At 52.9% G+C, this 21,730-nt stretch overlaps 1 protein-coding gene across 2 annotated transcripts in view; it reads right to left on the reverse strand.

Annotated features, from left to right (window-relative positions):
- LOC140387064 (contactin-associated protein-like 5) overlaps positions 1-21,730 on the reverse strand; it is a 1,365,877-nt gene that overhangs the window by 1,208,274 nt on the left and 135,873 nt on the right. For both annotated transcript variants that reach the window (XM_072470084.1, XM_072470077.1), the window contains exon 2: positions 1,925-2,035. In XM_072470084.1, coding sequence (XP_072326185.1) covers positions 1,925-2,035 — 111 coding nt within the window. The remainder of the gene's footprint in view (positions 1-1,924; positions 2,036-21,730) is intronic.

Here is a 21,730-nt window from a genome sequence, read left to right on the forward strand (position 1 = left end):
GCAGGTTTTCAGAATGCCGGTCCAACAGGTAAATTTGAATGGAAAAATCTGCATGGCGTTGTTCCTTCAATCACAGGTCACTCCTTAGCCATGTTAGGGAATTGTGAGTCTTTGGGTTCCCTATCACAAAGGGTTATGGGTGCTACTTCACGGTGGATGGACAGACTTTCAGGGAATCAAGGGATGAGAGTGGACAGGAAAGTGGAATTGAGGCAGAAGTCAGTCATGATCATCTTGAGTAGTGGAGCAGGTCCGAAGAGCGGGAGAGACTCCTAGTCAGCCATGCTTGATGCTCTTCAAACAATAAGCCTCTGGCAACAGTCTACTAACCTGTTCCGGGAATTGTGAGCTATGGAAAAAGAGCAATGTCTGTGCGGGAAGAGAATTGGAACTTACGTTCTTGCATCCGGAACATTCCCTACTTTCCTTCAAATCATGCCATGTAAACTTTTAACATTCATCGGAATCAATGGAACAGGAAGACAGGATCAAAGTTGAAAATCAAATGAACATACATAGGAACATGTGAATTAGGAGCAGAAGTAGGCCACTCAGCCCCTCGAGCCTACTCTGCCTTTCAATAAGATCATGGCACATCTGATTGTAACCTTAACTTTACATTCCATTCTACCCCCAATAACTTTTCACCCCCTTGTTAATCAAGAATCTATCCAGCTCTATCTTAAAGATATTCAAAGACCCTGCTTCCACTGCCATTTGAGAAAGAAAATTCCAGAGACTCATCACCCTCTATGAGAAAAATACTTTTCCTCAACTCTGACTTAAATATGTAACCTCTTATTTTTAAACAGTGATCACATCCAAACAAGTCTTAGGAATAGTGCCTCTGCTCCGTGATAATGATTTTGAATTCATTAGGAGAGGCAAAAGCACTGGCTTTGTTTAAATTGCAGGTATAGTTTATAATAATAATATTCTTTATTAGTGTCACAAGTGGGCTAACACTTCAATGAAGTCACGGTGAAAATCCCCTCGTCGCCACATTCCGGCAGCTGTTCGTGTACAGAGAGGGAGAATTCAGAATGTCCAAATTACCTAACAGCACGTCTTTCAGGACTTGTGGGAGGAAACCGGAGCACCCGGAGGAAACCCATGCAGACATAGGGAGAACACGGGCTCTGCACAGGCAGTGGCCCAAGCCAGGAATCGAACCTGGGTCCCTGGCACTGTGAAGCAACACTGCTAACAGTGCTATATTGGGTGATGATGGTATCGCAGGTTGGGCTTTAATTGGACAAATAGCATCAGGCTCACCAATTTTTCTCAGTCAATTCTCTCTTGAAGTTGCCATCAACAATGAGAATTGAAATATTTTGAAAATGTGAAAATACAAGGGCAGATAGAAAGGGACGATCGTTACCATCTATTATCATCTTCCACAGAGGGGTGGCACAGTGACACAGCAGTTAGCACTGCTGCCTCACAGCACCAGGGACATGGGTTCAATTCCTGCCTTCGGTCACTGTTTGTGTGTCGTTTGCATGTTCTCCCAGTGTCTGCGTGGGTTTTGTCCAGATGCTCCAGTTTCCTCCCACAGTCCAGAGATGTGTGGTTTAGGTGGATTGCCCATGCTAAATTGCTTCTTCGTGTCCAGGGATGTGCAAGTTAGGTTATGGGGATAGGGTGGGATGGACAGAGGAGTGGAAATGGGTTGACTGCTCGTTCAAAGGGTCAGTGCAGACTTGATAGGTCGAATGGCCTCCCTCTCTGCTGTCGGGGTTCTATTTTGAATTTTAAGAGGAGTATTGAAGGAGTGACCCAATTTCTAACTCCACAGCATGTGTAGCTTGAAGGCATTTGACCTTTTGCACTCATCAAGCTGTTGAAAATGAATATTTCTTTTCATTGTTATTCAAGGCCAGCAGAATAAATATGAACAGTTGATCAATAGCTTGCGTCTTACCATCTCGTCTGTTCAGCTTTGCAAAGCCGGGGCTGTGACTGCCAGACAACTCAGAGGAAGAATCGAACACCAACTGAGGCAAATCAGACACCAAGTGATCATCACAGTCATCTGCCAGGCAAAGAAAAACATTAGATTTAAATCAATTAGCTGCACAATATGTTTCTGCTATTTGCAAGAGCAGCACAGAATCTTCACAAACCCTTGAGAGACCGAGATAGTTGTCAAACTGAAATCACTGACATACTATGAACCAAAATTTGTGCAGTTTATTAGACGATGAGCATATAAATAGGTCTCACACATACAAAAACAACGTGGACATGTGTTTATTTACCCCTTTTGGCTGATTTCAGCGTTTTTAACCCTTCCTTCCGTTTTCCCAGTACCACCATATCGCACTCCCCTCCACCACACACAGTGCTCCAGGCCAAACGATGGAACCTTGCAGCAGCCTGCTCGCAGTCCACAGTCGATGATACCCTGCAATTAGCCATCGCGAGGTAAATAAGATCGGAGGATGTTAATTCACCTCAGTCCTTCCCAAAATACCATGGATGGGATTCTCCGTTTCTGAGACTAGGGCTGAATTCTCCGCCACCAAATTCTCCGTTTTGCCGGCAGCCCGGGAGTTTCCCGACGGCGTGGGGCTGCCCCACAATGGGAAACCCCATTGACCAGTCGGCGAAGCAGAGAATCCCGATGGCGTGCCGCACCAGATCGGAGAAGCCCATCCAAAGTGTTGATGCCAATGCAGAATCGTGGACTTTCACGACAGAAAAACTGCTGCCACATCTGGACCAATCCGCTACTATTAAGGTTACTGTGCTGGTGGAACTCGGGCGGGATTCTCTCAGCCCGGGGCCAGGCCGCAGAATCCCTGCCACCGGCGCGAATCGCGCCACACCGCTCCGATGCCAGCTCTACGGAGAATCAGCGCCATTGGCGCCGGTGTGGTTGGCGCGGAGCCGGTCGGGGTCACTCTACGCGGCTGGCCCGACGATTCTCGGCCCAGGATGGGCCGAGCGGCCGTCGTAAAAAGGTGGGAACTCGGAATGGAAGGGTCGCGGGACGGCCTGTGGGGGGGGGGGTGGGGGGGGGGGGGGGGCCCGACCCTGGGGGGGGGCCTCCGATGTGGGCCTCCTTTCTTCCGCGCGGCCCCTGTAGTCCTGCGCCATGTTGCGTCGGGGCCAGCGCGTTGAAGGAAGCCACTGCGCATACACGCGTTGGCGCCGGTGCCACTGCGCATGCGTGGATCACGCGGCGCCCAGTTCACGCTGGGATCAACAATTGGAGCAGCGTTAACTGCTCCAGTGCCGTGCTGACCCCCTGTATGGGGCCAGAATTCCTGATCCTGAGGCATTAACACTTAGCCTCAGGATCACAGAATCTCGCCCCCGGTGTGTGATTCGCCGGTCCGTGATTGACACTCGGGAGGCTGACAAGCTGCAGCCGCATTTTCACATTACACTCCACACTCACACGTATCCCAGCCAAAAAGATGGCACTGGTTGTGTTGGAGCGCGCTCGTACAACTGATGGGTCAGCTGGGGCCAAAGGGCGTCCTATACGACCCAAGGCACTTAGTTCAAACTGGGCTGTTAGCAGTGTGTGCAACTTTATGGCTGCCTTGCCGGCTGCGGCAATGGTGTTCCATATCCGTCCACCTGACCCCTCAGCCCACCGCCTAGCTACCCTCCAGCCCTGGCAGATGCCCCCCCCCCGGCCAGCGGCACAGCTGTCAGCAAACTATGGTGATGTTGGACACTTTCTGTCCCCCTCTCTCTCTCGAAGCAGCCGCCACATCGGTTTCATGATTTTAAAAAGTATCAGTGAACCGCGCCGCCAGGAACTTGGCCCACCGGAGGCGGAGAATCACGGAGGCCACGGAAAATACTGGGTCGGGCTCACTAATGATCTGCAAACGTGTGTACTGTACGTGCGTTCCGGCGCGCATTGATGCTGCGATGCTGGAGTATTGCGATATGGTCTCAAATCAGCGCCTGCCCCAATTTTGGCATCAGAACCGATTGTCCGCCTAATCGCCTTTCCCGATTTCGGCATCGGCATACGGAAAAGCCCGCCCCATGTCTTCATCCCGTGCCTCTCCTTAAGCAGCTCAGCTGAGATAGAGATCGCATTGCATGAAATGGGAAGTGCAGCCATTACCATTTTTTAACAAATTTGTTCAGGGGATCTGGGTGTCGTGGCTGGGCCAACATTCGTTGCCCATGGCCCTTGAACTGAGGGCATTTAAGAGTCAACCACTTTGCTGAGGGTCTGGAGTCACAGGTAGGCCAGACCAGGTGAGGATGGCAGGTTTCCTTCCCTAAAAGACTTGAGTGAACCAGATGGGTTCTTACAACAATCGACAATGATCTCATGGTCTTCATTAGACTATTAATTCGAGATTTTATTGAATTGAAATGTCACCATTTGCCATGGTGGGATTCGAGCGTGATTCCAGGAGCATTACCCTGGATCTACTCGGTTACTTGTCCAGTGCCAATACCACTACACCAACACCTCCCTACAGTGCAACATAGCCATTGAGTAAGATGCTGCACCAACAGAAAAAGCCGGAAGTGTTTCTTGGTTCACAGCAACAAATTAAACAGTGTTGGCAGAATAAAGAAATCAAAAATATTAATGGGTGGTACGTCACGGTGGCACAGAGGTTAGCACTGATGCCTCACAGAGCCAGGTACCCGGGTTCAATTCCAGCCTGGGTCACTCTCCAAGTGAAGTTTGTACGTTCTCCCTGTGTCTGTGTGGGTCTCCTCCGGAAGCTCCGCTTTCCTCCCGCAGTCCAAAGTTGTGTGGGCTAGGTGGTTTGGCCATGCTAAATCTCCCCTTAGTGTCCAAAAGGTTAGGTGGAGTTATTGGATTACAGGGATAGGGTGGGAGCGCATGTTCGGTGAGGTGCTCTTTCAGAGGGTCAGTGAAAACTCAATGGGCCGAATGGCCTCCTACTGTGCTGTAGTGATTCTATGACTGTATTACCGTCCATTCGCCATTTGTTTTGGGATGTTTTGTTTGCACAATAGGAGATGCATTTGGCGGAAGTTACAACATAGATGGATGTCCCCAACAATTGCCCACGTATCCTCCATGAGCCTGGAATAACTTAGAAAAATTCACGCTGGGGAAATCGTACAGCTCCCTTCATCTAATATACACTCGAGGAATTCATTAATAACAATGCTCCAAAATGCTGATGTTTGGCAGATCATAAATATTCACCACACTCACAGCTTCTGTCATGACAGATGGCTTCCAGTGTACACATTCATTCAAAATGGGTAACGGTTTCAAAACAAATTATACTGATTTATTTAATCTGTAAAATGATCTTAAATTGTGTCATCCCATAAAGTAAAACACATTGAGGAGAGTATAAGTATAATGGAAACAAATCGTTTAATTTCGCTCCAATATGTTGCTTTGTAAAACATTCTTTTTTAAAATTTTGTTGTTCATGGGATGTGGGAATCGCTGGCTGGGCCAGCGTTTATTGCCCTTCCCCAGTTGCTCTTGAAGAGGTGAAGGTCAGCCACCACCTTGAACTTCCGCGACCCACGTGATTCCCGATATCAAATTTTATTTTGTTGAATCGAGGAATTAAGACAGTTAGTTACCTTCCGTCTCCCATTTGGTATTGTAGTCCTGTAGAAGTTTGGGATCAAAGTTTTGATGACGTCCTGGTTTCGCCAGTTTGTGCACATATAATAATAATCTTTATTAGTGTCACAAGTAGGCTTACATTAAAACGGCAATGAAGTTACTGTGAAAATCCCCTCGTCGCCACACTCCGGCGCCTGTTCGGGTACACAGAGGGAGAATTCAGAATGTCCAATTCACCTAACAGCACGTCTTTCGGGATTTGCTGGAGGAAACCGGAGCACCCGGATGAAGCCCATGCAGACACAGGGAGAACGTGCAAACTCCACACAGACAGTTACCCAATGTCGGAACAGAACCCAGCTCCCTGGTGCTGTGAGGCAGCAGTGCGGACCACTGTGCCACCGGGCCGCCCCTTGAAGTTTAAGAGAGTTGGAGAGAGAAGGTGCCCCTGTCATGGTGCAGCCTCGCTCTCCCACCTACCTGAAAAGGCAGCTTGCTGCTTCTCCCACATTGAAAGGCCTCCAGCTCCGAGTGTTTGTCCACTGTCCTTAATCGAGTAGCAAGCGACCCTCTGGCTACTAATTGGACAGTTTGATGCAAAAGCATTATAGCCTGTTCCTCACACAGTGTGGGCTTCTAATTGCCGTTCGACCATGATGGTGAGGTCCGCAAAGAAAATCCTGCCCACCTTTCTGGGGTGGAATTCTCTGATAATGGGGCTATGCCCCATGCCCGCAATAAAACAAGTGCGAATCACTCGGGACGTTCCTGAAGAAAGTCCAGAGTGATTCTCCATTTCGCAGGGGGTTAGTCGGGCCCCAGAGTGCTCCTCGCAGCTCCGGCTCCCAATACGGGTCCCTGCACCTCTGGCCGTAGGTCCGCGCATGTGTGCGGCGGACGCCTACAGCGGCGGCCCTGCGCAACATGGTGGACCCACACCGCAGGCCGGCCCCGACAATACAGGCCCCCCCGAGATCGCGCGCGCCGATTGGTGGCCACTGATCACGAGCCTGGCCGTCCTGGAGGAGCCCCTGGTGACGGATCCCCCTGCCCGCACCAGGGTGGCCGCGGACTGGGTCCGAGCACCCGCCGGGTGGAACCGTGAGTGAACCATGCCGGCGGGAACTCGGCTAGTTGTCGGTGCAGAATCTCCGTGGGGGCCTCTTTCAATGGCCCCCGACTGGAGCCGGGTCGACCACGCACGCGCGATTGGCGGCGATTCTCCGGTCCTCAGAGAATTGCGGGAGCGGCGCGGACCTGATCGCGGGTCTGACGCCCAGTCTCCGCCCCCGCACCGAGCGCGGTTGCGGCGCAGAGAATCGGAGAATCCCAGCCATGATGTTCTGGTTTTAAAAAAAAAATTCAAATTAAAGGGAAATTCAACATGGCCAATCCACGCTGTCCTGCACATCTTTGGGTTGTGGGCGTGAGACCCACGCAGACACAGGGAGGATGTGCAAACTCCACATGGACAGTGACCCTGGGCTGGGATCGAAAGCGGCTCCGCGGCGGCATAAGGCAGCAGTGCTGGCCACTGCGTCACTGTGCTGCCCTCTGCTGCTTTCTTCTTGTACAAATGGAAATCAACTACCATTTGTATCTTTCCAAGTGAGATTTGATATGACTTTCTGTCTGATAAATAAGTAGCCCAAGATAGTTTCAATTCGAACAAATGTCCTCTGTGTTCTTCGTCTGCCTCTCTCACCCCCTTGTTTATCTGTAGCTCACTTGTCGTCGGTTTTTCTATGTTGCCCTGGCTTGCCCTGCTGCTTTAACCAGGTGACACCAAGATTGGTGGCATAGTGGATAGTGAAGAAGGCTATTGCAATGGGACCTTGATCAATTGGACCGGTGGGCCGCTGAATGGCAGATGGAGTTTAATTTAGATAAATGTGAGGTATTGCATTTTGGTAGATCGAATCGGGGCAGGACCTACTCAGATATAGGAGTAAAGCTTCATAGCTCCTTGAAGGTGGAGTCACAGGTGGACAGGGTGGTGAAGAAGGCAATAATATTAATAATCGCTTATTGTCACAAGTAGGCTTCAATGAAGTTATTGTGAAAAGCCCCTAGTCGCCACATTCTGGCGCCTGTTCGGGGAGGCCGGTACGGGAATTGAACCCACACTGCTGGCTTTGTTCTGCATTACCAGCCAGCTTTTGAGCCCACTGTGCTAAACCGGCCCCAATTGATATGCTTGGTTGGTTTCATTGGTCAGAACATTGAATACAACAGTTGGGACGCCTTGTTGAAGTTGTACGAGACATTAGTAAGGCCACACTTGGAATACTGTGTACAGTTCTGGTCACCCTATTATAGAAAGGATATTATTAAACTAGAAAGAGTGCAGAAAAGATTTACTAGGATGCGACCGGCACTTGATGGTTTGAGTTATAAGGAGAGACTGGATAGACTGGGAATTTTTTCCCTGGAGCGTAGGAGGCTTAGGGGGTTAGCTTATAGAGGCCTATAAAATAATGAGGGGCATAGATAGTCAACATGGGCGGGATTCTCCCCTACCCGGCGGGGCGGGGGGATTCCGGCGTAATGGAGTGGCGAGAACCACTCCGGCGTCGAACCACCGCAAAGGTGCGGACGTCTTCGCACCTTTAGGCGCCAAGCCCTCACCTTGAGGGGCTAGGCCCACGCCGGAGTGGTTTCCGCTCCGCCGGCTGGCGGGAAAGGCCTTTGGCGCCACGCCAGCCGGCGCCGAAAGGACTTCGCTGGGCGACGCATGCACGGGAGTGTCAGCGGCTGCTGACGTCATCCCCGCGCATGCGCAGGGGAGGGAGTCTCTTCCACCTCCGCCATAGTGAAGACCATGGAGAAGGCGGAAGAAAGAGAGTGCCCCCACGGCACAAGCCTGCCTGCCGATCGGTGGGCCCCGATTGTGGGCCAGGCCACCGTGGGGCCATCCCCCCGGGGCCAGATCGCCCCGTCCCCCCCCCAGGACCCCGGTGCCCACCCGCTCCGCCTTGACCCGCCGTTCATAAGGTTGTTTAATCCACGCCGGCTGGAGAAGGTTGACAGCGGGGGGACTTCGGCCCATTGCGGGCCGGAGAATCGCCGGGGGGTGGGGCGACCGACGCGGCGTGATTCCTGCCCCCGCCGAATCTCTGGTGGCGGAGAATTCGGGACACGGCAGGGGCGGGATTCACGCCAGCCCCGCCGATTCTCCGACCTGGGGGGGGGTCGGAGAATCGCGCCCCACATTTTCCTAAAGGTAGGGGAGTCTAAAATTAGAGGGCATAGGTTTAAGGTGAGAGGCGGGAGATACAAAAGGGTCCAGAGCAGCAATTTGGTTACACAGAGGGTGGCGAGTGTCTGGAACAAACTGCCAGAGGCAGTGGTAGAGGCGGGTACAATTTTGTCTTTTAAAAATCATTTAGACAGTGATATGGGAAAGCTGGGTGGAGACCCACATAGCCCAAATGCAGGCAATTGGGAATAGCTTACTGGCAGAAACTGGACGGCATGGACACGTTGGACCAAAGGGCCCGTCTTCATGCTGTAAACCTCTATGACTATTTTCACCAACATTTACATTCCTTTTGTCTTATTGTCCACAATGCCTTTGCCAATCTCCATCTCTCACTGGCCCCCTATCCAGCCCCACTGCTCCAGGCTTTCCCTCGCAACAATATAAATCTCATCCTATTTCCAGTTCTCTCCAGCTTCGACAAAGCGAGCTCCGTTCTCTCTCCACAGATACTGTCGACCCTGTCAAGATATCCACATTAACATATCATGGTGCAATCACTCACACACACTGATGGACAGGTAGTTGGACCAACCAACACACACATAACATCGCAGCCAATCACCAGTGAGAGCACACGCACTATAAAACGGAACACCACAGTTCCCGCTCATTCTACCAGGAGATAGCTCAGAGCACAGAGCTCACAGCGCGGCGCCACTCAGACATAGACCATGTGCTGAGTGCCTCACTAAGATAGTGCTCGGGCTGGGTCCACAGGTTAGCTGGTGAAGTACGAACCACAGCCAGACGTTAATAGTTATTATTGTACAGAATAATGAAGCAGAGTTGTACCATCTACAACCGTGTTGGTTCGTTTGTGTATCGGAACACCCAACACGACATGATACCAGGTGTGGAAACTCACCAGCGACTGTGAGACCTACCTGCACCTCTTCAGAAACCCGCCATCCTGCGCCATGGAAACCATCAGCCCACCGCAGCCGCTCCGGATCGCTGGAAATCTTGACGTCAACTGGAGGCTGTTCAAACAGCGCTTCCAACTCTTCCTAGAAGTCACAGACAAGGAGAATGCATCGGACACCAGGAAGATCTCCCTCCTCCTCTTCACGGCGGGGCAACACGCCATCCACATCTACAACTCCCTGGCATTCACGGAAGGCGAGGACAAGACGAAGTACAAGACGGTCCTTCTAAAATTTGAGGAACACTTCAGCGTGGAAGTTAATGAGAGCTTCGAGAGGTACCTTTTCCAGCAGCGCCTGCAGGGTAAGGATGAGCCTTTTCAATCTTATTTGACACACCTCCATATCCTCGCGCAGTCCTGCGGCTATGAGGCCACCTCCGACTCCATGATTCGGGATCAGAACGTTTTTGGGGTCACCTCGGACACCCTACGCCAGCAGCTCCTCAAAATAAAGCGCTTTACCCTAGCCACCGCCATCGAGACCTGCGTCCTCCATGAAAACGCGACCAGCCGGTACTCCCAATTCCAGGTGGCCGAATCGGCACGGCAGGGGTCCTACGAGGCCGAGCGGGTCCAGTAGATTGATTTTGCGCGCTTTCCGAGGCCTCCCACACTTGTTCGCGCCAAAAGAGGGGACGACGACGCAGAGGGACGTGATGCGCAGGCGCGCTCTATGCAGGACCTCACCGCGCATGCATGGTGGTGCAACAAACGCCATGACGCGCGGCAACTGTGGATCCGCACACTTAAAGCGGCAATATCCGGCCAAAGCGCGACAATGCCTCCGCTGTGGATGGATAGGCCACTACGCTGCCTGCTGTCGAGCAGCTCAACCTGCCAACTCTCCGCAATTCCGCCAGCCTCGCAGGGACGTGCGGGCCATTCAGCCCCCATACACCGAGTCATACCCTGACGATGTGCAGACCGGTGATACCGACGACCGGGAACCCTTCCGCGTTGCTGTAATAAACAAGAACCGGATGTCCCCAAGTCAGACCCACCAGCCGATGCCAGTGCACAGCATTAATCCGGGCGATGAATGGTGTGCCACCCTAATGGTCAACTGATCACCAATCACATTCCGCTTAGACACTGGTGCCTCCCCCAATCTCATTGCATGGTCAGCCTTCCGGTTAATCCACCGATTCAGCCATCCCACTGTCAGCTGGTTGATTATAACGGAAACGTTATCCCGGTCATGTTGTCCTGCCAGCTCGAGGTTGCATACAATTCACATACAGCCACACTGTCTTTTGAGATAGTTGGATCCTCGAAGGACTCTCTGTTAGGCGCACAGGCGTGCAAGATCCTCCACCTCATTCAGCGGGTACACACTTGGTCTCCAGAAGGCACGTCCGATTTCCCGGATGCAGACTTTAGGGCGCAGCTCCACTCGCTCCTCGCCCACAACCAGGAGGTTTTCGAGGGCATGGGCACACTACCCTACACTTACAGAATACAGCTCAAACCGGACGCCACCCTGGTCATTCACGCACCTCGTAGAGTCCTAGCACCACTCAAGGACCGCCTCAAGCAGCAGCTGCAGGATCTGTAGGACCAAGGAGTGCTTTCCCGGGTCATGGAGCCAACGCCATGGGTCAGCTCCATGGTGTGCGTAAAAAAGCCCTCCGGCGAGCTCCGGATCTGCATCGACCCGAAAGACCTGAACATCAACATCATGAGGGAACACTACCCCATACCCAAATGGGAAGAAATCACGAGCGAAATGGCCCGGGCTAAAATTTTCACCAAGCTTGACGCCTCAAAGGGTTTTTGGCAGATTCAACTGAATCAGTCCAGCAGGAAGGTGTGCACTTTCATCACTCCCTTTGGTAGATACTGCTACAATAGGATGCCGTTTGCCATCATCTCGGCATCCGAGGTGTTTCATCGCATCATGGAACAGATGATGGAGGGCATCGAAGGGGTACGAGTCTATGTTGACGACGTCATCATCTGGTCCACCACACCACAGGAGCACATCAGTCGTCTCCAGCGCATCTTTGCACGGATACGAGATCAGGGCCTGCGCCTCAAGTGCTCTTTTGGCCAAACTGAGCTAAGGTTTCTGGGGGACCACATATCCCGGTCAGAGATGCGGCCGGATGCCGACAAAATGGCAGCTATCGCAGCCATGCCGCAGCCGGCAGACAAGAAGGCAGTATTACGCTTCCTCGGGATGGTCAATTTCCTGGGAAGTTTGTTCCCAACCTTGCCTCGCACACAACGGCTCTTCGCCACCTGGTCAAGAAGACAACGGAATTTCAGTGGCTGCCCACACACCAGAAGGAATGGGAGGAGCTCAAGCTCAAGCTCACCACCGCCCAGGTATTGGCGTTCTTCGACACCAGTCGGGACACAAAGATCTCGACTGATGCCAGCCAGTCCGGCATTGGGGTAGTACTGCAACGGGACGACACTGCATCATGGGCCCCAGTTGCCTATGCCTCGCGGGCCATGACCCCCACAGAACAGCGCTATGCGCAGATTGAAAAGGAGTGCCTGGGTTTGTTGACCGGCATCGACAAATTCCACGATTATGTGTATGGTCTTCCGCAGTTCACTGTGGCGACCCATTGCTCCCTGGTCGGCATCATTCAGAAGGACCTCAATGATATGACCCCTCGCCTCCAGCGCATTCTGCTCAAGCTCCGGAGGTACGACTTCCAACTTGTCTACATCCCGGGAAAGGACCTCATCATCGCGGATGCCCTGTCCAGAGCAGTGAACACACCGCCCGAATCGGAGGACTTCGTTTGTCAGGTCGACACACAAGTCGCCTTCACATCGGCCAATCTGCCGCCTACTGATGCACGTCTGGCCCACATTCGCCGTGAGACTGCGGCTGACCCCCTTCTACAACGCGTGATGCGCCACATGACGGAAGGGTGGAGACCCACTGAGATTCTCCAGTATTTTCTGGTTTTGTTTCAGATTCCAGCATCTGCAGTAATTTGCTTTTATCTCTGGTTTTATTTTTCTGTCTTAACAAAACCCCACCTTATTCAAACAAGCTTCCCACCACCCCCTTTAACTGTCCCACCATGGCTCAGTGTCATCACTTTTCCTGGTTTTCCCCCACACCCTGACCCACTGATGCGCATAGCGTCAAGAACCACAAAGACATGTGAGACTTTAACTCAGGCTTTAATATATTACATGGGAGGCTTACCCGACACAGACGGCCCCAGACAGAATGGGGCCTGTCCCAGAAGAGGGTTCTTATACTGACTCCCGGGGGAGTGGCTAAGGCGGAGCTCTCCGTGGCCAGGTCGGGTTACCTACCAGTGACCGAACCTCTGCAGAGTTACAGTGCAATACACAGTATTACAGGGCCACGTTACGCACAACTATTATATACTATGTACAATGGTAGGGAGGTACAGTGGTGTATCACCACACCCACTTTGAAAGATCTCCTAACATAGAATCATGGAATTTACAGTGCAGAAGGAGGCCATTCAGCCCATCGTGTCTGCACTGACCCTTGGAAAGAGCACCCTACCCAAGCCCACAATTCCACCCTATCCCCGTAATCTTGTAACCCTCCCTAACCTTTTTGGACACGAAGGGAAATTTAGTGCGGCCAATCCCCTTAACCTTTTTTTTTTAAAGAACATACAGTGCAGGAGGCCATTCGGCCCATCGGGTCTGCACCAACCCACTTAAGCCCTATCCCTGGAACCCAATCACCCCTCCTAACCTTTTTGCTTACTAAGGGCAATTCATCATGGCCAATCCACCAAACTTGCACATTTTTGGACTGTGGGAGGAAACCGGAGCACCCGGAGGAAACGCACACAGACACGGGGAGAACATGCAAACTCCACACAGACAGTGACCTAAGCCAGGAAACAAATCTGGGTCCCCAGCGCTGTGAAGCAACAGTACTAACCGCGGTGCTACCATATCATTACCTTGGCAACGGTGAATATGTCAAATCCCGCATTGTAGAAATGTAAATTTCTTCTAAATTTGTATGGGGTCTGTCATGTTATTCGAATCTCACTTTTGTTAAGGGCCGCAAAAAATCCAGCACGAATTTGTTGAGAGTCAAAAGAAATAACTCTATTTACATTACATGTACACAGCAGCAGTAATAGCACTTCCCTACTGCTTCACTCCTCCAGCTAGTAACACTGGTCAGCTCTATTTATGCAGATGATACTGCGAATGGTTTCTCCGCCCCCCCCTCATTGGGGGAGCTCATACTCGGGAAACCCAATTGTCCCCAGCCAATAGTATTCTGGCAGGTTATAACACCCACTTTCTGTCACTTACCACTCAGTGGCATGGCATTCGAAGTCATGTGGGACCACCATCGTGGGGAATCACATCGAGAATCAATGGACTTAATTTCAGGCTGGGACATGAAAGTCGAGGGCAAGCCTGTCAGTGCTCGGCCGGCTCATCCCGCAGCCATTTAGTAGCCACCCAGCCTTTATTGGCATGAGGCGGGCCTTCCGCCTCAATGAAAGTGTAAGTCCAATGTGGTGAATGTATAATTACTGATAATTCACTGGTGCACTGTGTTATGTTATTAACCCTGTGGGCTCTACCTATGGGCCATTGTGTGGCTTCACCCACAGGGGATATGTGGGGGCATGTATGGGCGCCGCCCATGGCTCCACCCCCTTTACAGGAAGTATAAGAGCTGCTGACCTGCGGGGCCGCCTTCAGTGTTGTACCAGTCACAGGCAGGCTCAGTTCTAAGCTGATTAAAACCACGGTTTACTTCTCCACGTGTCTTCGAGTGAATTGAGGGTCGCATCAATTTAATCAGCTTAAAATACTACTATGGAATCAGCCCTCAAACCTGACAGACTGGAACTCGATCCACAGGCCGCGGAGGCAAAATCATTTTTTTTACATTGGCTTCGATGCTTCAAGGCCTATCTCACCGCGTCGTCTACGCCATCCGTCACTGACGAACAGAAGCTGAGCCTCCTCCACGCACGGGTCAGCCATCGCATTTCTGTCCAGCTCGACGAAGCCGCTTCCTATGCAGTGGCCCTCGCACTACTCGAACGCCTCTATGTGCGGCCTGTGAACAAGGTATACGGCGACACGTCTTCACCACTCGCCGCCAGTGCCCCGGGGAGTTGCTAGATGATTACCTACGCGACCTCGAAGCCCTCACGCGCAACTGTAACTACCAGGCTATTATGGTCACTCAGCACATGGAGCTCGCCGTCCGAGACGTTTACGTGGCGGGAGTCTGATTGAAATATGTGAGACAGCGCCTGCTCGAAAAAAGGGCCCAGGACCTGGACGACACGGTAAAACTGGCTACCTCTCTGGGGGCCGCTTTTCAGAGCCTTACTGCGTTCTCACGCGACCCCCTCGTGGGCCCCCAACCCGAGACTACCCCAGGCCTGTGCCGCGCGGCCGCCCGCCCATCATGGAGGGCTACCCTCCTACTTTTGCGGCCAGTCCCAACATCCCCGACTGCACTGCCCGGCCCGCAACGCGAACTGCAGCAGCTGCGGGCGAAAAGGACACTTCGCCAAGGTCTGCCTGGCCAGGTCTAAGAACTCGAATTCACAGACCCGATGCACAGACTCACAGGCCCGCAGACCCCGCTAAGTGGCAGCTTGTCTGCCGACTCCACCTCCGTATAACATGTGCAACTCATGGGGGCCGCCTTCTTGGCCATCCTCCCCCACGCGGCCGGACACGTGCGATCCATGGGGGCCACCATCTTGGCCGCCATCTGCTACGCCGCTCGACGCGTGCGACCTACATGGACAGCCATCGCGGGGCCGCCCCAGCACCTCCGCCCAAAAACTCAACCTCACCTACAACAAGGAGAAATGCGCTTTCCGCACAACCAGGCTAGCCATCCTCGGCTACGTCGTGGAAAACGGGGTCCTAGGGCCCGACCCTGACCGTATGTGCCCCCTCCTAAAACTCTCTCTCCCTCACTGTCCCAAGGCCCTGAAGAGGTGCCTTGGATTTTTCTCCTATTACGCCCAGTGGGTCCCCCAGTATGCAGACAAAGCCCGCCCACTATTTAAGGCCACCCTCTTTCAACTGGCAGCCGAGGCCCGCCAGGCCTTCAACTGCATCAAGGCGGACATCACCAAAGCTGCGATGCGTGCGGTGGACAAGTCCGTCCCCTTCCAGGTGGAGAGCGACGCCTCAGAGGTCGCTCTCGCCGCCACCCTCAACCGAGCAGGCAGACCGGTAGCGTTTTTTTCACTCACCCTCACCACCTCTGAAATTCGACACTCCTCGGTCAAAAAAGAAGCCCAAGCCATCGTGGAAGCCGTGCGGCACTGGAGGCACTACCTCGCTGGTAGGAGGTTTACCCTCGTCACCGACCAACGATTGGTTGCCTTCATGTTTGACAATATGCAGCGGGGCAAGATCAAGAATGATGAGATCTTGAGGTGGAGAATCGAACTCTCCACCTATAACTACGATATAGTATATCGTCCGAGGAAGCTCAACGAGCCCCCAGATGCCCTGTCCCGCGGCACATGCGCCACCACGCAAGATAACCGACTACGGCTATCCACGCGGGGGTCACCCCGCCCGCAACCTGCCCTACTCCACCGAGGAGGTCAGTGCTATAACCAGAGAAAGCCAAATCTGGGCGGAGTGTAAACCGCACTTCTATCGACCGGATAAGGCCCACCTGGTAAAGGCACCCCGGCCCTTTGAACGCCTCAGTATCGATTTCAAAGAACCCCTCCCCTCCAATAACCGCAACACGTACTTCCTTAACATCATAGATGAGTTCTCCCGCTTCCCGTTTGCCATCCCCTGCCCTGATATGACCACCCCCACTGTCATTAAAGCCCTGCATAGTGTCTTCACCCTGTTTGGTTTCCCAGTTATGTCCACAGCGACAGGGGCTCGTCGTTCATGAGTGACGAACTGCGTCAGTACCTGCTCAGTAAGGGCATCGCCTCGAGCAGGACTACCAGCTATAACCCCAGGGGGAATGGGCAGGTGGAGAGGGAGAACACGACGGTCTGGAAGACCATCCTACTGACCCTGCAGTCCAGGAATCTCCCAGTTTCTCACTGGCAGGAGGTCCTCCCCGATGCGCTCCACTCTATTAGGTCCCTCCTTTGCACGGCCACAAACCAGACTCCTCATGACCGTTTGTTTGTTTTCCCTGGGGGAGCTACCTCAGGGGCCTCGCTTCCGCCCTGGCTGATGACACCGGGTCCAGTCCTCCTTCGAAAACATGTTCGGAGCCATAAGACTGACCCCCTGGTAGAGAAAGTCCAGCTCCTGCACTCCAACCCACACTATGCGTACGTCGAACACCCCGATGGCCGGCAAGATACCATCTCCCACCTGGCGCTCGCAGGCTCCAACACCACTACCACTACTGCATCCCCCACACTATGTCCCGTCCAACCTCCCATGTTCAGCGCCCACACCCCTGTATGGTTCCCGCGCTCCCTCCCACCCGCTACACCGGTCCACAGGAATGAAGCTCCGGAAGAGCCGCTCCTGGAGTCCTCGCCTGTGCCCTCACCGGACCCACTTCCACAGCCACCCGGACCGGCTGCAACACCAGTGCTTCAGCGGTCGCAATGTACGATCCAGGCACCAGACCGACTGAATCTATGAGCCCGTCACCCCCGCCGGACTTCATTTTTAAACAGGGGGTGAATGTGGTGAACGTATAATTACTGATAATTCACATGTGCACTGTGTTATGTTATTAACCCTGTGGGCTCTACCTATGGGCCATTGTGTGGCTTCACCCACAGGGGATATGTGGGGGAATGTACGGGCTCCGTCCATGGCTCCACCCCCTTTACAGGGAGTATAAGAGCTGCTGACCTGCGGGGCCGCCTTCAGTGTTGTACCGGGCACAGGCAGGCTCAGTTTAAAGCTGATTAAAACCACGGTTTACTTCTCTACGTGTCTTCGAGTGAATTGATGGTCGCATCATCCCATGTGCGAGAGATCCAGGAATGTGACCCTGCTGCCTGCCAATCTGGATCGTGCTGTGGGAGGCGTGGTAAGGCACAGAGGGGAGTAGATGGGGAGGCTGTGCGGATCACAGAGGAATAATTCACCTGGCTGGGGGGAGTCCACACTGAAACGAAAGGGAAAAAAGCTTTGACAAAGAGTCATCGGACTCGAAACGTGAGCTCTTTTCTCTCCCTACAGATGCTGCCAGACCTGCTGAGATTTTACAGCATTTTCTCTTTCGTTTCAGATTCCAGCATCCGCAGCAATTTGCTTTTATCCGAAGTCCACACTGAGTTGTAACAAATCAATCAAAGGTTTATTTCCAGGGTTTGATTGTTCCCGGTAGTACCCAACCAGATCTGAGCAGGCCGGTTCCGAACTGGCCGACCTTACGTACAATGTGAATTGAGCTTCCCCTGCTCCCGCAGCAGGGAACCCCGCATTCCGCCAGCGACACAGGAAATACAGTCATTCCCAGCGCGGGCGCAGGCTGTGACCATTACCTCCATGAAGTTGGGTCTCAGAGAAGCCCATCAATAGCAACCCGTTCTCCCATTCGGCGAAACCCGTGAGCTCTGGCAGCTCTATGCTGCTGGGAAGTGGAGGCACAAAGATGCTCTGGGGCAGTTGTCAGCTCGGTGAAGCTGAAGTGAAGCTTGTTTGCTCTGCGAGGCAGGTAGTTGGGGAAAAGAAAAGCCTGTGGTGAGCAGTGGATGTCTGCTTAGTACAGCTAGATAAGGGATTGTGCAGCTGGTTAGGGAGGAGAGTGCAGCCTGGCCAGCCCGGTGGGAAGGCCGTCTCGGATGAAGCGGTTGAGTAGCTGGGAGGTGAGCAGTCCGACTGTCTGAAAACCCATCGCAGGCAAATGAAGCAAGTGGTCTCTCAGGCTGAGTGGGAGCTGCTGTTGAGGGAAAGAAGAGAAAAGAAGATCCTAAAAGAGGAGGATCTAAAATCCATGATGAAGAAGCCAGAGTTTTCAAGATTTTTTGTGACTCAGCGATGACTGACATTTGCGTGGGTATCTGAGAAATTTGTGGAATTTGTCTTAATAGTGAATGCTATTTAATGTGCAGTTTATGCTGTGTACAAGCACAGCTTGCCTGTTAACTCATGTGCACTTCATGTTAATTCTGGATGTTAGAGTATATGATAAATATACCTTTGCTTTGCTAACTCTTCGTTGACCTAGCTTTGACAAAGAGTCATCTGGACTCATACACCATGGAACATACAGTGCAGAAGGAGGCCATTCGGCCCATCGAGTCTGCACCGACCCACTTAAGCCCTCACTTCCACCCTATTCCCGTAACCCAATAACCCCTCCGAACCGTTTTGGAAACGAAGAGCAATTTAGCATGGCCAGTCCACCTAACCTGCATGTCTTTGGACCGTGGGAGGAAACCGGAGCACCCGGAGGAAACCCACGCAGACACGGGGAGAACATGCAGACTCCTCACAGACAGTGACCCAGCGGGGAATCGAACCTGGGACCCTGGCGCTGTGAAGCAAGTGCGCTAGTCACTTGTGCTACCGTGCTGCCCTTGAAACGTTATCTTTCTTCTCTCCAGACAGATGCAGCCAGACCTGCTGAGATTTCCCAGCATTTTCTCTTTGGTTTGAGATTCCAGCATCCGCAGTAATTTGCTGTTATCTTCTTTTACCTGACTGCTTGGTTTCTCACCGCTGGTCTCCCCAGTTGCAAGGACAACACCAGTGTCGGAGGGTAGGGCCATGGAGTGACCTTTCATTGGCAAATTATGGGCTTGATTGGCCCAGAGCAAGTAGGAAGATCGACACTTGCCAAGCTGTGGGTAAAAATGCTTGTAATAATAATAATAATAATCGCTTATTGTCGCAAGTAGGCTTCAGGCTTTGGTGGACATTGCCACGACGCCCAATTTTACACCCAGCCTCGGGAGGAATGCAAAGTTCCTGCCGATCACTTTTATTTGAATTATGGGTCTGTCCCTGCAGCCCACAGACGGACTGAATGATGGGTTTGTTTGCCTTCTTGTTTTCAAATGAATTGCTTTTTTTGAATCGATTTAAGATTAGATGCTTCAGTTTCAGATTCAGCACCTCATTAACACATCAATTGATTTTCACTCTCCATGCTTATGATATTATCTGAGCCAATGAATGTATTCCTTCCTGGCAAGATAACATCGGCAATAGTACCTGTAAATTGTCTTATTTTGTATTTAATGAGTGTGTTCCATGAGTATTGATAGAGGAAAATAGAAAAAAAAACGATTGCTTTCTAATCTTGCAGATGGGGAAAGACTTGCACTTCAGGCTTATGTTACGAACAGGGAGAGATATTGGGCGCGGCCTAATGAAAAAATAACCGAGACCATTCTGGGCGGGATGAGAGGGTCCTTTCCCTATTCTACGGTCCCACTATCTAACCACCAAGGCCGCCCTCAGTCGCAATAACTGGACTGAGGAGTACCGCTTCTCAATGAAGGAAGAGATTGGGGTGCCATTTTCAAATGGTGCCCAGATCTCCCGCCCCACCCCCGTCCGTGTGACCACCAAACCCTCTCAACAGCCCAACTCATCTGTTGGGGGGTCCTCAAGCCCCCAGCAATCCACCTCATAAGGTTAGGGCACCCTCGGTCCCGATCAGCTGCATGGACAAAATGGCACCTCGGCACCTTGGCAATGCCAGCCTGACACACTGGCAGTCTGACAGTGCCACCTGGACATCGTGGCAGTGTCGGACTGACACCCATATCACTGCCAGAGTGCCCAGGCAGCAGTGCCTGGGTGCCAGGCTGGTAGTGCCAGGGTGCCAGGATGGAATTAGCAGCGCCAGGGTGCCACCCTGCTCAGCTACCAACCATCCAGGGGCCTCCGGTCTCCTGGGAGAGCTTGCCCAAAGTGTTTTTTTTTCCTGGTCCCCATTTGTGGGGACAGTGCTAAACGGCGGCCGACAGGGGTCTCCTTTGCGAGGCTAGTAGATCTTGGGAGCCGGTTAGATCTGACAGTGGCACAATTAAGTGAGCTTTCTCAGCTCAATTAACTCTGCAAGTCAGTGTCCCGCCCATAGTAGGCGGGATGCAGATCACAAAGTCTTATTAGATCTCGCGAAATGTAACGACCATTGGGAATCCCGGAAGAGGCCGCTTGTGGGATATTCTGGCCGTGTCCCACCCCGATTCCGGTAAGTTGCGCCCAATGATATGGGGCAGGGTTCTCTCAGCCCAGGCCGGGCCGGAGAATCGCCGGGACAGACGCGAATCGCACAACGCTCCCCAATGCCAGTCCGCTGATTCTCCGGAGAGCGGAGAATCGGCAACGTTTGCGCCGGCGTGGTCAGCACGGCGCCGGTTGGGGGCCACTCTACGCAGCCCCCCGCGGCGATTCTCCGCCCGGGATGGGCCGAGAGGCCACGCAAAAAATACGAGTCCCACCGCCGCCGTCCACGTGTGCTCTTACCCGGCAGGACCTCGGCGTGTATGCATCCGGGGCAACCTGGTGGGGGTGGGGGGGGGGGGGGGGAGTGGGGTCCCACCCTGGGGGTGGGCCTCCGCTGTGGCCTGGCCCGCGATCGGGGCCTACCGATCAGCGGGCCGGCCTCTCGGGCTGGGGGCCTCTTTTGTTCCACGCCAGCCCCTGTAGCCGTATGCCGTGTTGCGTTGGGACCAGTGTGGAGAAGGGAGCCACTGCGCCGGACCCACTGTGCATGCGCGCGTTGGCGCCAGTCCTACTGCGCATGCACAGACCCGCGGCGCCCATCTGACGCCGGGTATCGGCAGCTGGAGTGACGTGGGTCGCTCCAGTGCCGTGCTGGCCCCCTGTGGGGGTCAGAATCGCTGCTCCTGAGGGCATGTTGACGCCGTCGAGAAACGCAACGGCGTTTACGACGGCGTCAACACTTAGCCTCAGGATAAGAGAATCCCGCGGAAGATTTTTCCTTTGGCTCACCTCTCGGCTGACCGTAACAAGATATATTTTCGAGAAGGAGTACTGTGACTTTAAAGGACAGACATGAAACATGCTTTCTTGTGAGTTTTTAAATCAAAAGAAGGGATAACCATTTTATTTCTCA

The sequence above is a fragment of the Scyliorhinus torazame genome, chromosome 2 (genome assembly GCF_047496885.1).
Source record: "Scyliorhinus torazame isolate Kashiwa2021f chromosome 2, sScyTor2.1, whole genome shotgun sequence".
Taxonomy (NCBI): Eukaryota; Metazoa; Chordata; class Chondrichthyes; order Carcharhiniformes; family Scyliorhinidae; genus Scyliorhinus; species Scyliorhinus torazame.